The sequence below is a fragment of the Perca fluviatilis genome, chromosome 23, assembly GCF_010015445.1.
Source record: "Perca fluviatilis chromosome 23, GENO_Pfluv_1.0, whole genome shotgun sequence".
In the NCBI taxonomy this organism is placed as follows: domain Eukaryota; kingdom Metazoa; phylum Chordata; class Actinopteri; order Perciformes; family Percidae; genus Perca; species Perca fluviatilis.
In genome coordinates this window covers 24773111-24791031 of record NC_053134.1, presented here as the reverse complement: position 1 = coordinate 24791031, position 17921 = coordinate 24773111, and the positions used below count along the sequence as shown (strand labels likewise).

At 38.0% G+C, this 17921-nt stretch overlaps 1 protein-coding gene across 1 annotated transcript; it reads right to left on the bottom strand.

The window, feature by feature from the left end:
* Positions 1–2278: 2278 nt before the first annotated feature.
* On the bottom strand, positions 2279–17531 carry LOC120553386 (deoxynucleoside triphosphate triphosphohydrolase SAMHD1-like). Its single transcript, XM_039791730.1, has 14 exons — positions 17410–17531; positions 15951–16111; positions 15599–15714; positions 14541–14635; positions 14055–14204; positions 13865–13965; positions 13561–13669; positions 12775–12866; positions 12534–12649; positions 6550–6683; positions 5909–5962; positions 5652–5756; positions 5432–5569; positions 2279–3793 (listed from the first exon to the last, which is right to left on the bottom strand). Exons 1-14 carry the CDS (start codon positions 17419–17421, stop codon positions 3770–3772), a joined length of 1407 nt encoding a protein of 468 aa, XP_039647664.1. The 5' UTR covers positions 17422–17531; the 3' UTR covers positions 2279–3769.
* Positions 17532–17921: the final 390 nt, after the last annotated feature.

Below are 17921 nucleotides of genomic sequence, written 5' to 3'. Positions count from 1 at the left end.
ACATGTTCTGAACGGTTTCTGTCCTAGTTAAAGTGTGTTTTAATAATGTTCTGTTAATGTTTTGGGTGTGCATTTATGTTATCTGGGTTTTACTTTTGTATTGTTGATTTAGTCTTCATGTTTTTCTCCATTTATTGTTGCACCATGACCGAGACCGGGGGGGGGGGCTGATGTGGTCTGGGCAGTGAGGCAGACCACGGCCAAACATACCTGCAGAGCATGATGGAAAATACAATCTGAGAATTGTTATTCTTTCTGTGTTTTTGGAGCTAATGTATTGTTTACATCAGGCTGTCATAAGGAAAAAACATATTTAGAACAGTTTTTTATGTAGTTTAGATAAGGATAATCTAGTCTATATTTGTTATGTAACCAACCTTGAGAAACTTGTGTTAACTAATGATTTTCAGTAATGTCTACTAATGAAGCTCAGCGCAAATTCATTCAGGAAGACGTCATTAACCCAAGCACTACTCATTCTTAAGTCATATCAGCTATTAGAAGTGACGCTGTCAGTTAAACCAATCAGATTTGGCCACGAAATTCATGGGCCAATCACAGCCTTACTACTCTGCTTTAAATCTGTTCTCTCCCTGTGCTGTCAGCTGTCGTTTCAGGCAAAGCGCTCGGCCCTCCTCCTCCCCTGCCGCCTCCGGTCTTCGTGTTTCTCCCGGCTGACCGCTCTGTTGCCTCTTCGGTCCGGTCTCTGGTCTCTTCTCCGAAATCTAATCTAATCTCCAAAAGACTTTGTACATTTCATATTATACAGTTGTACAATAAATCATTTTGCATATCTGCAAACGAAGTCTCTCCTTATTGAAATGTAAACTTGATTTGTCTACTGCATCAACTTACCGCTCTGTGTTAATACAACTTGACCTGTTAAAGCAACACTGTGTAACTTTTAGCTGTAGTTCCAGTGAGACAACCTGTAAGGGGACCGAAGAGGGAAAAGTTACATAGTGTTACTTTAAAGGTGTAGTAGGTAAGACTTATCAAACTAACTTTCTTAATCTTGGATGTGGATTGGCAATATACTATACGGAGGATACACTCCTCCTCCATATGTATCAGACATGGGGTACTGCAGTTTAGGATCTGCCATAGACTTCACTTATCAAGGGCAAGACTTGCTAAGTTATACCCTGGTTCCGATCCAACATGCCTTAGGTGCCATCAGGAACCAGGAGCGCTGTATCATATGTTCTGGGCTCCGTCCATTTTGGTCTGCAATTTTTGATACATACATACAGGTTTTCAATAAAGATGTGGACCCTGATCCTATGATTGGTATTTTTGGGATAGCACCTCTGGGCTCTGAACTCACTACTGCTCAATCGGATGTACTAGCCTTTTCATCTTTGCTGGCTAGGCGACTCATCCTTTTGCACTGGAAATCCACTAACCCACCGTCATTTGGACGCTGGGTGACCGATGTTATGGCACATCTTAAATTAGAAAGAATGAGATGCTCCCTTGGCGGCTCAGATAAGAAATTTAAAAAAGTGTGGCAGCCCTTTTTAGAACATATAGAAAATAATTTCAGACCTAGCATATAAATGTATATCTATGCCCTGCATCCCCCCCTCCCTCTCCCACCCCCCCTTTTTATTTTTTTATTTTTTCTTCCTCCTCTCTCATTATACTTTATTTTATTATTTCTTTGTTGTCACATCTAATTTAATGTATATTGCAACACATGTCAATATTGGTTTTCCATTTCTTAGAATGTTGACAATGTAAATATTGCTAATTTGGTATAACAGTGTATACATTACACACACAGGAAGACACAGAGCCATCACTGGCTCCATGGTTGTTGCTTAAGACTAGGGTAAGGATTAGGTAGGTCAGGGTTAGGGAAGGGTTAGGGTTAGTGACACTGTTTCTTTCTGTCAAAATGATATTTTGTTTAAATAAACAGTACTCTTAGCGTGTATAGAGCCAGCATATTTTCACATGTACATGAGTGAATTAAGGTTTTATTTCAACATAACCAGAGTGTCATAATATAATATAATAATATGAACAGTGGGAAGATGAAAAACAAACCTTTTAAATAAACAATAATTTGATCAAAAGCTGTCTTGGATAAGCGATTTTGGGGCTGTTTCATAAGACATGGATCATTTTAGGATTTTGTCACCGTTGAAAAAAAAAAAAAAGACTCAGTGATTAAAAAATACTTACTGAAAAATATAATAAGAAACTACATACTTACTTGAGTTTGAATCATTGCAGAATACTTGACTAAGTGTTGAATTGATACGACTTAATAGCACTGAGACACTTCCCTTTATTTCTCTTTCCATTCAGGATTGATTGCTTTTCCTTTTATCATTTTAAGGCCTTTCTTTGCTAATACACATTTAAAAAAAAAAATTCCCAATTTTTTCTTTGACAACATGTTCCATGAATAAAAGATGAATTATCATCCCAGCTGAAAACACAAGTGTTATGATTTCATCTGTTGGAAAAGTTAAACCACACAAGGACAAACATCAACCTGTCTCATCAGGGATACAGTTGAAAGGTTCTAATAGATTAGATTAGATAGGTTTCCCTTTACATCCCCAAATATATATTAATAATCTAATACAGTTTCACTCTATGAGCAAAACACAACGATATTGAAAGTTTATCTTAATCACACTCTAATGGTTACATTGAACAAAGCAAGTTGAGCTATATAGTACGAGTACAGTGAGAAACAGTGATATAGGCTAGAGCAGGGGTGTCAAACATACGGCCCGTGGGCCAGAACCGGCTCGCCAAAGGGTCCAATCAGGCCCACTGGATGAACTTGCAAAGTGTGAAAATTGCAGAGAAGAAACGAATAACAAATTTACCACTTTAATCTCAGAAAATATCAGAGTTCTTTTTCCCGAAAATGTACGACTTTATCTTTTTTTTCGGAATATTACCCCTCTCTCCCGGGTCTGTAACATTATTTTTTTCCTACAACGGCCTTAAAACACCGTCGTAGAAGAAGCGACTTGCGTTTGCCAACATCAAGCTGACAAGTAACTCTGTGGCAGATACAGTTTCTGATCTTTCTGGAGTGGTTTAATGGTCCGGCCCACTTGAGATCAGATTAGGGGGATGTGGCCCATGAACTAAAATGAGTTTGACACCACTGGGCTAGAGTATACTGTTATCATAATGGTTATAGTAATCATAACTCTTATTTCATTTGATAGATGCAATACAAAGTGATTCCCAAGTCAGAGCTTCCCATAATATATAATCAGATTATCACATCAATTCACACAGATTAACATAAAAACCAAACACCTTAATAATATTTAAAATCCCTAAGCCACAATTTAAATATTCACTTTAAGTCCACTCCATGTGGGTAATGCTTTATAGCGTGCCCTGATTATAAGGAATACACACAGAATACACAGAGAAGCCTAAATGTGATGGATAAAAAACAATTATCTAAAATATGCTTCAGTTTAGACCAAGACATTTAAAGTGTGTTTAATGATCAAACTAAAACATAGATATGTGTTCAATGTTGAACAGGGCTCTAAAGAAACTGAGTATATGACCCAAACATGCGGTAATGTATCCTGGTACTCTGAAATCATTTGTTTTTGGAGAAAAGTGGTGTCTAGTACTACACTGTGATCATACTCACCTTATAGAATCAATCATAATGAACCTATAAGTAGCAGGGAGTGTTTGATTTCTTTTTTCACTTTTAATCTCTATTTTCTGAAACATCTGGTGGATTGTTCTGGATATTTCCCCCAGGGATGATTTATGGTGTTGCAGTGTCTCCATACTGCATGTAAATAAAGACAGAGAAGTGTTTAGAGTATTAACAAGAGTGGCTCAGAGTGAGATATTTGTCATTACTGAGGCAGGCCACTAGACTGCAAAGGAGCTGAAGTGATTAGTCGATCGACTGAAAATAAATCTGACACTATTTTAATGACTATAGTTTTGATTATTCATTCAAGTAATTTTTTCAAGCCAAAATGCAGCTTCTCACGTGAGGATTTGCTCTTTTGTCTTAAGTGATAGTGCTAAGGGATAGAACAAGCTATTAGCCACCTTGGGCTTTAGTAAATTGTTACAGGAATTTTGCCCTATTTTCTTAGATGTATAGACCAAACTATCTTAGTTATTGTCTAAATTGCTCAGATTATGCTCATTTTCAGGTTCATAATTGTATTTAGAGGTTGTACCAGAACAGGTTTATGTGGTTTCATTTTCAGAAAACACCATATTTGTGTTATACTGCACATTGCTGCAGCTCCTCTTTTCACCCTGTGTGTTGAGCTCTCTGTTTTAGCTACAGAGTGAGACATCGCACTTCTGTTCCATCTTTGTTGGGAGTCGCACATGGGCAGTATCTAGATAAGGACTACTAGCCAGTCAGAAGCAGAGTATGAGGGCGTGCCCTGACAGTACCTAGGTAAGGACTACTAGCCAGTCAGAAGCAGAGTATGAGGGCGTGCCCTGACAGTACCTAGGTAAGGACTACTAGCCAGTCAGAAGCAGAGTATGAGGGTGCTAGCAGCTAGGCGAGCATTATAACGTGTGTTCCAAAGTGACCACGTTTGTCTCTGAAGTAAAGGCTGGACTACAATAGAGCTGTTTGGAGCAGTTGGTGAACAGTGTTTTCTGTTGGAGATGGTAAGTCCCTTTGGGGGGGGGACTTTGGGATTTTTCACTTTGTAAACCTATAACATGCACAAAAAGATATATATATATATATATATATATATATATATATATATATATATATATATATATATATATATATAGTACAAAAAGTTTGGACACACTTTCTCATTCAATGGCGTTTCCTTTTTTTTTTATGACTATTTACATTTTAGATTCTCACTGAAGGCATCAAAACTATGAATGAACACATATGGAATTATGCACTTAACAAAAGTGTGAAATAACTGAAAACATGTCTTATATTTTAGATTCTTCAAAGTAGCCACCCTTTGCTTTTTTATTAATAAGGGAAAAACTTCCACTAATTAACCCTGACAAAGCACACCTGTGAAGGTAAAACCATTTCAGGTGACTACCTCATGAAGCTCACTGAGAGAACACCAAGGGTTTGCAGCGCTATCAAAAAAAGCAAAGGGTGGCTACTTTGAAGAATCTAAAATATAAGACATGTTTTCAGCTATTTCACACTTTTTTGTTAAGTACATAATTCCATATGTGTTCATTCATAGTTTTGATGCCTTCAGTGAGAATCTACAATGTAAATAGTCATGAAAATAAAGAAACACATTGAATGAGAAGGTGTGTCCAAACTTTTGGCCTGTACTGTATATATATATATAACACAATAAAGGAAAGGGGGAAAGCATAATATGAGCACTTTAATAGAACCTCCAGCCTGAGGGCCCCACACAGTACCTTTCCTATATAAAAGCCTAGATCTAAATATTACCTGAAGGTTTGGCAAGCCCTTATCTTCACACCACTGGTCCAAGTGATTCCTGGCAGCCTTCAGACTCTGGTCATCAGTCTTCTTACTGTAAACCCCGATCAGCTGCTCAGAAAAGCATTCTGGGAGAAGCTTGGACACCTGAAAAGAATTACAGCAGCATAGAGTTGAGAATAATGACATAACAGAGGCTGCCTTTTGGAGTGATTGATTTAGTTCTGACCTGGTCTTTGGTGATCTTAAATGCTGTGTCAGGGTTTCTCTTGCTGTAGAAATACACATTCTTGATGGGGTCCTTGTCTTTCATTCCATAGTCAAAAGTAGTGACCTGAATTAGAAGGGGGAGAGAGAAGTCTGTTTTTATATTCCCAGGTAAATTATACCAATGGTGGAAAGCAACATCTTACAAATTAAATGATAATCAACAAAACCCAAGATTTAAAGACAAATGGAGTAAAAGTAATAAGAGTAAAAACTCACTAAAACTATGAAGTCCAAGGCAGCCAATTCCTTTTCCAATTCACCAATCACCTTCTTGGGGAGGGAGGAGAACGGGAGAGAAGTGTGAGGGACACAAGATTTACAATTTATTCAAACTTAACACACAGTAAGAATACATTAAGAGTTCAACATAAAAACATAATCTAGAACAGCATCTTTCTCACCCCAAAATGGAGCTTTTCCAACATGTATGAATATGAATCCTTATGCACCTTAAAAAAGTTCCTCTGGTGTCATTAGAGGACAAAAATGTCCACCTAAAACAACTGCAATAAAAATATTGACCATAACTAACAAAACATCATTCATTTTTACTCCTATTATGCTTCAAGGGTTTCATAATAATAGCCTATTACCCCCGTAAACCCCTACCAAGACTGAAGCCAGCTGGGTTCTAAATTGAGAGCCTGATATAATAGAATATATGATTTGAGGCTGTAATGTTTATCTCTGTATGTCAAGGAAACATGAAGATAAGATAATGTCTTGCTCTCAGCTATTGTGTTAATGCCATCACATACACTTGCATGAAGGCACACAAGTACACCCCTACAAAGTTGCACCCACCCCAGAAAAATAATGCATGATTTTATGCTGTCCCCAAAGACATTAATGCACACCTTGGTTGGGATTGGTCCAGGCCTGATTTCACCCAGAAACTTGTAGTGTTTTCGAGAGATGATCTTTTCCAGAATCTTCTTTGCGTCAGCCAGATCCGTGGAGGAAGAGTGGAGTATTTGTTCAAACACATGATCTACAGGACAAACCGAGTGAAAGACAGCTGAGTTCAAACAAACCAAAGAAAAGGTCACAAATTCATTCCCAGTGTTTCACAAATAAACAATTGACACTGTAAACAGAAACATAACTCAAAGAAAAAAAAATCTTTGTATTACTGATTATTCTATAAAACTACTACTGCTACCATAACATTTATTTTATCCAAACAGTTTTGATAAAAGTTAACTCAATCTGACATGTAACATCACACGCGTGCATGGAGCTACAGTAAAAGCATTGCTAGCATGTAGAGTTTGGAGGGTTGTGTCTTTTATTTAGCCTTTAGGAAATATCCTTACCTTTTACAAAATGTTCCTTATTATATTTAAGGAGTAACTAGCTCTACACTGCAACACTGTTTCCATGTCTTCTACATAGATAATAGTGAGGCTTCTGATTCTTTAGAGTAGCAATAAATAAATGATAGCTGTCAAACTGAACAAAATAATAACGAGTTAATGCAAATCCATTTTAATGCCACCATTTTTTTGATGTGCGATTGACACGTTCTGTGATTTGGAAATCAGGAAGGATTGAGGATGGCTAACAGAAACAAAGCTCCTTGAGCAGAAAGTAAACAGATGGTTCTTTCTACAAGACTAAAGTTATTTGCATGTACTGTGGATGTTAACTGAGTTATATCAGCGGAGTACGTCTAGTCTCAAACACCATGTGCTGACCAAGCATACGGCTGATGCTGAGAACCCTCCTCCTTTAAATGCAATAAGAATAAACATTTGCATAAAGCAAGCATATTTGTCCGCTACCATGTTGATAAGATAATTAAAACTTAAAAACTTGGAAAACTTGCTCCTTGCTAACCCATTTGTATGTTAGGGACCGTTCGGTATTTATGGAATGGACCACCGGAGGAAAATAGGGGAGGGTCATGTCTTTTTATTCTTTGTTGAGGGGAGGGTCATCCAAACTTTTTTAGTCCAACTTTTGTATTCATAGAAACAGCAAAATTTCAAAGTGGCTTGTTTGGTGCATATCCATGTAGCTCTCAGTCTCGGCCCTCCTTCACTACCAGATGGGTCTGACCCATGATTTGGCTGTGGGGCAGGGGGAGCACTGCCCCCCTGGTGGCTGAAACAGATAATTGCATTGTTTAAAAAATGAGTGGAATAATTACGTTTGGCATGAGCAGATATTTTATAAATATCTTAGCTAAATAACACAAAACAACTAAATGGTGGTAGGTAATACAACTGATTTCATATACTGCTTTAATAAAAAAACATATTACCTGGCTGACGATGCGAGCAGCAGGACTCAAAAAATGAAAATGACTGTTGCTAGTCTGGACATCTTACTGTGCCAAGGTTACAATAAAGGTTTCCTAAATGCCACATTTGATGTCAGCTTACTAATTGATTGCGGGTTTTGTGTAGATTTGGACTTTTATACGTTTATTACACTTTGTTTAAACAGCGAAGAGGAGGAAGCCTAGTGACAAGTCCATAGCAACCAGTTTGTGTGTTGAATGTTACCCAGAGTACCTTGCTTAACGGTCTCAATGTTTTATTGTTTTATTTCATGTAAATACTAGTTTACTAGAGGAGACACACACACACACACACACACACACACACACACACACACACACACACACACACACACACACACACACACACACACACACACACACAGCCGCTCTGCTGCTGCGCTGGCTGCACGCTTCTCTGTTCAAAACACTGCCTGTCGGGACATTCTGCTTAACGTGAAAAAACTTTACGTGGTTTAATGTACCTAAACAACGATCAATGATCACCAAATGTATCATGGCCATATATTGTAATGATAACTTGAGCCTGTCAAAAGAACTAAACCGAAATCCAACGATTATAAGTTTTATCACATTCGCGTTTTCTTCTTCATTATCAAAAAATCTAACCAGAAATGTGGTGATGATTGATCGTTGTTTAGGTGCATTAAACTACATTAAGCTTTTTCACGTTATGACTCATAAAGCCCATGAGAATCGTGGGGAGTCAAACCAAGATGCCGCTCCGCTACCCTGCTGAAAATGTGAAGCAGAAATGCGTCAGATATCAGATAACGTCCATAATAATTGGACTTTGGATTCGATTTTTTTGACAGTTTTCAGTGGTTATGAGGAGCAATATGAGAGAGAAATTTGGTAATCATTGTTTACGTACATTAAACCACATTTTTATTCAGTAGTAAGCTACAGGACAGCGTCTTTCAAACAAGACATGCGCGAAAGAGAGAAAAAAAAAAGAATGCGTCATTGTACCCAGCACTTCTGGAAATGTACTTCCAAATGCGTCTCTGTCCCCAGCACATTTCAAACCAAACTGAGCCCATGATTCCACTAATTTTTTAAACAATGCAATTATCCGTTTCAGCCACCAGGGGGCAGCTCCCCCTGCCCCACAGCAACTCATGGGTCAGACCCATCTGGTAGCGGGGGCCGAGACTAAGAGCTACATGGAAAAATATGCACCAAACAAGCCACTTTGAAATTTTGCTGTTTCATGAATACAAAAGTTGGGTGACCCCCCCCCCGCTCTGGACAGAAACATTTTGGATGACCCTCCCCTTAATAAAGAATAAAAAGACATGACCCTCCCCTATTTTTCTCCGATGGTCCATTCCATAAATACCGAACGGTCCCTTAGTATTTGAAGTAATGCAGGAAGTGTGCATTTAGTTTTCATGCTTATTGTGTTTCCTTAACAACGTTAGTGAGTAAATCTACTGAAATGGTCACCACACCATAACAGAGGAGTGGGATGCGTCAGATGAGAATGCAGAGGTTTCACCGCATATGTAATTTAAAAAATTTTGGGTTATAAGGCCAATCTTTCCACCCAATTTCTGGGTTGTTGGGTTATTTTTCAAAGAATAACCCATGTCCTGTTCTACACATTCTGAAAGTAGGGATGGCTGACGCGAAACTGACGTTCCGAAGCTTTGTTGAGATCCTGAAGCGCAGATGTTTCGAAACACGGTCCGAAGCGTGATTCAAAACACCCATGTCACGTGACTACGGCTAAATGAAGCATCGGAGTGTTTCACAAGTGTTTCGACAGGTGGCATGGTCCGCCGAATCAGAGTTTGATTGACAGGGTCTGGAACAGACCACACAATCTCTTGGGTTTTTGTGAGAGGAGTTTGATTTTGAGATAGCGGATTTTTGGTGATATAGTGACATTTATAGTGCGATTTGTTTAGTTATATTTAGGCTTACATTTAAATTTACACATTGACTGATAGGCTAGAGACAGACAGAGTATAGCCTACATACAGTGACACATTAATAGATAGATAGGGCCTACATATATAGCTACATAGATAGATAGATAGATAGATAGATAGATAGATAGATAGATAGATAGATAGATAGATAGATAGATAAAAATGGAAGCTCCATTTTAATTTTAATTCAGAGCCACAAATGTCAACATCAGGCCCATCATAATCAACATCAACACCAGTAGAAACACAAGACAGTTTATGGGAACGTTTTGATGATCGTGAAACCAAGATGATACACAATGCTACAGCTGATGCCACAGTGAAAGAGAAAAAATAACACAACTATGCGTTTTTGCCCAGAACTCCTGATCCCCTAACTTACTGGAAAGAGAGAGCAGTAAGCTTTCCTCATTTGTATGTCCTTGCTAAAAAATATCTTTGCATGCCATCAACAAGTGTCCCTTGTGTGAGGATTTTTTCAAAGGCTGGAGACATTATCTGTAAAAAAAAAAAGAAGTAGGCTAAGTCCTTCCACAGCAGATAAATTTATATTTTGGAATAAAAATCTATAAAAAAGTGAGACATTGCGGCTTGATTTCTTTTATTAATTCATTTTTCATGACCAAAAAACATTATGCAGAGTGAGGGGCCTACAAGCTTAACATAGTTTTTTTAATGGCTCGTTGTCAAGGTTGTTTCAGATCAACACCTGCAAGAGACCACTAGGTGTCATTGTTGAGACGGGTGACGGATTGTTTCGAAGCCTCGACACAATATGGCACTTTTGCTTCAACTGTTTCATTGTTTCACAAAGCCTCAATCTTCCCACCATTATCTGAAAGACCTTCCAAAATGAATGGGAGAAATTGGAGAACGCTTCGCAACAATTTATTGTACTGGTGTGCATTTGGCAAAGACATACAGATGAACATTGTTCTTTTTTTTTTACAGGCGCAAAATACACAACTAAACCTCTGCATTCTCATCTGACGCATCACACTCCTCTGTTATGGTGTGGTGGCCATTTCAGTAGATTTAGAGCTCAACAGTCCCGCCCCTCCTCTGAGAGACCTGCAGTTGTTCTGGAATAGATTCCAGAACAACTGCAGGCAGGGGGGGGTTCTTCTTCTACGGGGGTAGAGAGGGAAGGAGGTGTTTCTTCTTCCTCTTCTTCTGAATTTCTGGCAGACTGATGTGTATGTTATAGGGGCAAGGGTTTAATATATGAACTTATTTCTTCTATTTCTTAGTTAATAGATCCATGTTTAGAGGGTGTGTCACTTGATTTCTCCTACAAATACTGGTGATACTGTTTTATCATAATGTACAGTACAGGCCAAAAGTTTGGACACACCTTCTCATTCAATGCGTTTTTTCATGACTATTTACATTGTAGATTCTCACTGAAGGCATCAAAACTATGAATGAACACATTTGGAATTATGTACTTAACAAGAAAGTGTGAAATAACTGAAAACATGTCTTATATTTTAGATTCCTCAAAGTAGCCACCCTTTGCTTTTTTATTAATATGGGAAAAAATTCCACTAATTAACCCTGACAAAGCACACCTGTGAAGTGAAAACCATTTCAGGTGACTACCTCATGAAGCTCATTGAGAGAACACCAAGGGTTTGGAGAGTTATCAAAAAAAGTAAAGGGTGGCTACTTTGAAGAATCTAAAATATAAGACATGTTTTCAGTTATTTCACACTTTTTTGTTAAGTACATAATTCCATATGTGTTCATTCATAGTTTTGATGCCTTCAGTGAGAATCTACAATGTAAATAGTCATGAAAATAAAGAAACACATTGAATGAGAAGGTGTGTCCAAACTTTTGGCTTGTACTGTACACAACACACAAGTGTGATTGTTCATATTATAAACTATGTTGACATGATAATATAATAACTCCATAAAACACACCCCTCCAACAAAAAATACATTATATATTAAATAAATAAATAAATAATAATAATAAAAAACAAAAACAAAAAAATAAAATATATATATATATATATATATATATATATATATATATATATATATATAGAGAGAGAGAGAGAGAGAGAGAGAGAGAGAGAGAACCCTATAACCCAGAACATGGGTTACTCTTTGAAAAATAACCCAGCAACCCAAACAACCCAGGAATTGGGTCAAAATATTAGCCCTATAACCCAGAAAATGGTTACTCCCTGAAAAAATAAGCCATAATTTTAACCCAACACAAATAACCCAGAAACTGGGTTGAAGAAATAACCCAGGAGTTTTTAGTGCAAATTGTTGGGGGAGGGTCATGCCTTTATTCGAAATTGTTATGGGGGGGTCATAGAAAATGTATTAGGGGAGGGTCATGTCTATTTTGACTAAAGGTCCCAGAACTCCTCCGGTGGCTCCTGAAATAAATAACGAACAGTCCCTTAGCATCACCAAAACTAGTGTGCTATCTGCCGAAGTAGTAGAACTGTGGCCTCAATAGTTTGAGGCCTCTCCTTGTGTGCAGGTAAGCAATCAAAATCCTTAGAATAATTCTGAAAATTGTCAGTTGTTTTTAATGTTAAAACACAAGCTCACAGCACACAGTGGTATCTACAGACCTGTCAGCTTGGTGTAGGCCTCCATGTCATCTATGGCTGTAGAGAGAGTGAACATCTGCCTTTTTGAGCCTTCAATCTTGATATGCCCGTCTGCTTCTAAAAAGGCCTCTGCAATCCTGGATGACCATACGCAACATATTCTCACTTTTATGCATACCACACAATAGAGTGAATTATGAATCAAAAAAGAAATAAGCTGCATCAGAAGAAGCTAATTGTTATTAACAGGTTAGCTACTCACATATACTCTATGATCTTGTTCACTCTGTGCTGGTAGGCTCTTCTGTGGAGACAGTTCCTGGTGTAGAACATGTCATACAGATTGCCCACCTCCTGTTTAGAGGATTGTCTATAGTTTAATCACAACTAATAAGGCAAGGCAGCTTTATTTATTCAGCACATTTCAACAAGACAATTCAAAATGCTTTACATAAAACATTTACGATGGCTGACAGGGGACAAACGCACTGCAACTTACTGAAATACAAGCAAATTAAGAAAACATCTTCATTAATCTTCATACGCGCTGCAAATACACACAACACAACCAAATACACATACGCGCTGCAAATATAGAAACGATGAAAAAAGAAAACCCCCCAAAATTGGCTAAGGTCACAGGTGATACCCAATCAGCAGAGACGTGTCTGTAAACTCGTAATATGATAATAAAAATGATTTTTGGATTTGTGTGCTTTTTGCATCGTTTCTGTATTTGCAACACATTTGTGTATTTGGTTGTATTGTGTTTGCTAAATGTTGCGCATGTGTTGTCAAATTAATGAAGACGTTTTCTTAATTTGCTTGTGTTTTGTCTATTTGTGTGTTTTTCATTAAGTTGAAGTGCATTTGCCCCTGTTGGCCACAGTAAACATTAATGAGCAGTTAAAACAATTAAAAAACTTTATTAAAGAGAATATAAAATAGAATATAATAAGACAGGTATAGAATTAAAGCATGAAGATAAGATAAATAGATGCTATTTTAAAACTGGATTTAACAAAATCAGGAGTAATGATGTCAGCACCTTGTCTCTACTGCAGATGTGATTCAGCCCGTCCACCTCACACACTCTGGTTAACTGCATGAAGCGGAGATGGTCAACGTTGTTCTTCATGCCCAGGTGGTAGCAGTCCCTGAGAAGAGACAGAGGGAAGAAATGGGTAATGGACTTCTTACTTTAAACTAATCAAAGCTACCTGGAGGAAGCTGCATATTGTTAAAATGATCACAAGATTATTATACATGTTCAGGAGAAAATAATCCATAGTAGTTTATCACTCTGCATCAAACAATGAATTGATCTACAGTAGCTGTTCAACAAGCCCCACCTGGCAAAGTAGTCAAACTTGTCCACATCAATGCCGTTGCTTTTGTTGGCCACGATTTCATAGAGGAAGGATTTTTCCTTTGGCCGACAATTATATGGCCACTGTGGAGATGAGAGCATATTAATGGCATTATAATCAATGATGATGATGATACTGATTGTTTTCACTCAACTCACACATGAATGCAGACCTGGACTGCATTAGGGTCACTCAGTCCTTCAATCAACTTTTTGATGAAATCCAAGTCCTCGGGCAGATTCAGACCATGGTCCTTCATCTCCAGCTCCAGATTATTAGATTTCACCAGATGGTCAAACATCTCTACAGAGGCTTCTTCATGCTTCATTCATACAAGATACACATTATTAAGAGTATCATGAGACGTTAAAGAGAAAGACATAAATAAGTAAATAAAGAAGTAAAAAGAGTTTTACAGGATACACAGACTGTGAGGTCTTGTCTTATCTGTCATGTTCAGACGACACCATATCTCTAACCTCTTCACCTCTCCCACTCTCCACATCCATTGAGAGTGACTCACAGGATGTTGGTTTGTGTGAAAGATTAAAGCATTTTTAATTTTGGCTCATAAACAAACAAGCCAGGACTACATTACAGCCCCTGGCTGGTGGGTTATTATATCACACATCAGACATCAAAAATAATAATTTCTTACCTTCCACTTTGCCATTTTATCACCTAGTGGACCTGGTGGATATGGTACTTTGGGTATGAACATTTTATCATACAGATGGGAAAAGGGTCCATGTCCTAAATATAAATGAACCTAATGAGGATTGTATGCAAAGTGAACTGAGGTAAACAGTGAAGTGAACCGTTAGTAGATCTAGTAAATCTTACAAGCCTGTTTTGTGTTTTCTGTTGATGCAAATTCAACATTTCTTCCATGTTTATTTGTTGATCTGATGAACTCAGGATGAGGAACATTTTATCCAGCATTATTTTCCATCAACACAACAACATAATTGAAGTCATGCCAAACTCGAAGCTTTACTGTGAGTTTTGAAAAATAAAATACGCTACTTTTGCAATGCAAATTTCAACAGAATTTCTATAAAAGTGAAGTGGTTAGTTATGAATCTTAACTGCTCACTAAAATAAACTATTGAGTTTCTATTGTATTAGTAATGAATGATTGAAGTAGGAAGTCACTTTTTGTGTGTCAACACTAGGAATGCCTTCCATGAGAGACTGTCAAAAAGGTCATTATATATTTAAACGATTATTGCACTTGCTGCAAATATTTCATATTAAAGTCCCTCCCAGTAGGTCAAAGGGCATAACCTTTCACCTTTCTAAAAGGCATTTAATCTGAACCATGTGCAGGAACTGTTGCAGGCATTGTTTTTAGTGTCTGCTTTCATTAGGGACCGGTCGTTAACTGTTAATGCCTGCCATACCCTTTACCATTAAATCATCTTGTACTTGAAAATGTGTGGATAGCTTCACTTTGATTTTATATTGATTTATTTTAAATAAGTATATTGTGTCATTCATACTATTTCACAGGGCAAGTGGACAACAGAACAAAGTTATGTTGCATCCGGTTCACAAATATAATGAAAAAAAATGTTAACAAGAGGAGAAATAAAACATAGACATAGGTATAATGCACACAGGATAAATGCTGAAAACTTAATTTTAATCCCACCCACTAATAACCATTTAAAACATATGACATGATGTTATAGTGAAAAGGTGTGTATCACTCACCCAGGTCATGGCAGAGACCAGCAATCTTCACACAAAGGACGTCTCTGTCATCGATGTCGAGTTCCGGCTGTCTTGTACGCAGAGCCTCAACAAGTTGACCTGCCAAGTGCGCCACCCTTTATCACCAGACACAATACACAACAATAAAAAACTCATGAAACAATTATCACACAAGTATTCTGCTAAAAAATAGAAATATGAACTTGTATTATACCTGTACTGATGTATGCAATATGTTTACTATGGTTTTATTGATGTTATTGGTGCTTTACTGCAAACTAGTCTTAAATTAATTTAGATTGTGAATACCTTAAGACTCTAACACTATTTATCTGATACCATACCAACATACCCAATGGAGTGCTCAAAGCGGTTGTGGGATGCTCCAGGGTAAACAAAGTAGACCCCTCCAAGCTGCTTGATGTTTCTCAGTCTCTGGAACTGAGGTGTGTTGATGATTTTGATGAGAAGTGGGTGTAACTCCACCGTCCCGTGGATGGGATCATTAAACACCTGACAGAACACATAGAACATAAACTCAGTCCAATGATGACCCAAAAGAGTCCCAGTAAACCCAGCTCCAGTTCTCCTGAGGGTAGCTGTGATCTAGCTAGAGAATGAGAATAGGAAAATGTTCTTGAATGAGGCCCAATGAGCCCAAACATTAATTCAAAGCTCCAAAGGAATAACATGGGGGATGGGACGCATGATGGGACCAATTAGCATTGGTTCAACCAAGGGTTCTGTGTATCACGACAGTAGCTCACTTGTTACCGGGTTACATTGCCATCGCAATTTATGCTCAACGCGTAACCTGCTCGGGAGCAGGATAAGTTGGAGATTAGAGATCAGTGTTGAAGCACCACCTACTGACCAATCAGTACTCGATTGATAACGGCGTCACCGTTCTTAGAAGATCCAGTAGAACTCGATTTACGTATCTTTGTCAGCTTTTTGAGTCATATGTTGCCAATGCGATTGGTTTGAATTACGTTTTTATATTCTTTTTTATTTGCTCCAACGATCACTTAACTGCCAGGGTTGCAACTTAAAGAATATAGACTACAGCAACGAAAGTTTATGGAATGCACTGGAAGTGTAATTATGGTCAGATCTACTTGTGCCTGACTGATGATGATATTTATAAGTCTTGTAATTTACGCATTTACAGCGTCGGAAATCTTTGCCAGCTTTGCCTTTTTTATGTGAATGCACTCGTTGCTAATTTGGGAAACCCTTTGTTGATTGAACTAGTTGCTGAGCACCGTCGTGTAACACCTTATGTGGGACCGCGGTTGTTAGGTGTAGCCTAGTGAAGCTGGGTAACGGAAAGAAATCCAGGGCATGTTGATCTTGCTTCGTAGTACAGGCCCGGGTAAAACAAAATAGAACAAAAATTGGACATACCTAGTCTATTTACCCAAAAGTTTACCAGTAAAAAGACTCCTGAGTGATCAGTGAACTAGTTTTTCTTCATTTTTTCATACTGCAATCTTCCTCATCTTCATTGTCTGTGCCTCCAACATCTCATCATCTTTTGATGTAGACTGGCAATAGATTGGGCCCAAGACCGGAGAGAATGGAAGAGCTTCGTCGATGACCTATGTTGCTATGGGAATCTAAAGGCCTAAACTCAAAAAAACTCTGACAATAGATTAAACAAAAGATGGTAAACATATACAATCTTAACTTTGTGATTGTGTAGGTTTGCTGTCTATTCTATAAGCTCTTCAGCTTCCCTGTGTTTAGTCTTCCTCATCTCTCCAGTCCTGAAAATGTAGTGTGATGTACGGTTAGACTCGATATCTTACCTTATGGTCCATCTTCAATTTCTTCTGTGGCGTTTCAGAGCTGTCAGATATTGTATCTGCGTCTAACCGATGTTAGGACAGTCCCACGAATAATGTTCTATCACGTTGTTTATACAGCTGATCAGGGCAGACCTGTACAAAGATAACCCAGCCTGCCTGGCCATAAATATCTTCACCACACCTACCAGATGGTTACTGCCCCCATAGATAAATTGAAAACTGGCAAAGCCACTTATGGAAAGGGAAGGAGAGCATATAAAACACACACGCTCGTTGTTTATGGTCTGTTGTCTGTCTATCTGATGAGCTGTATGGTGCAAGATGAATTTCCGAAAGGATCAATAAATGTCTATCTATCTAAGAAATACATAGGCTACAGTTTAAACCAGGGGTCTTCATCGTTTTTTAAGCCAAGGACCCCTTAACTGAAAGTGAGATGGATCAGGGACCCCCTACTACTTATATTGTATAAAATTAAGTTGCAAAATCAACTGGGCCTACAATAAGGCATA

What these genes read in the sequence shown, in the direction of transcription:
- LOC120553386 (XM_039791730.1), bottom strand. An exon ending in GTGACCCTAATGCAGTCCAG is followed by an intron (nt 13,966 to 14,054) that starts GTCTGCATTCAT and finishes TCATCTCCACAG; the next exon opens with TGGCCATATAATTGTCGGCC. An exon ending in CCTTGGACTTCATAGTTTTA is followed by an intron (nt 5,757 to 5,908) that starts GTGAGTTTTTAC and finishes CTTCTAATTCAG; the next exon opens with GTCACTACTTTTGACTATGG.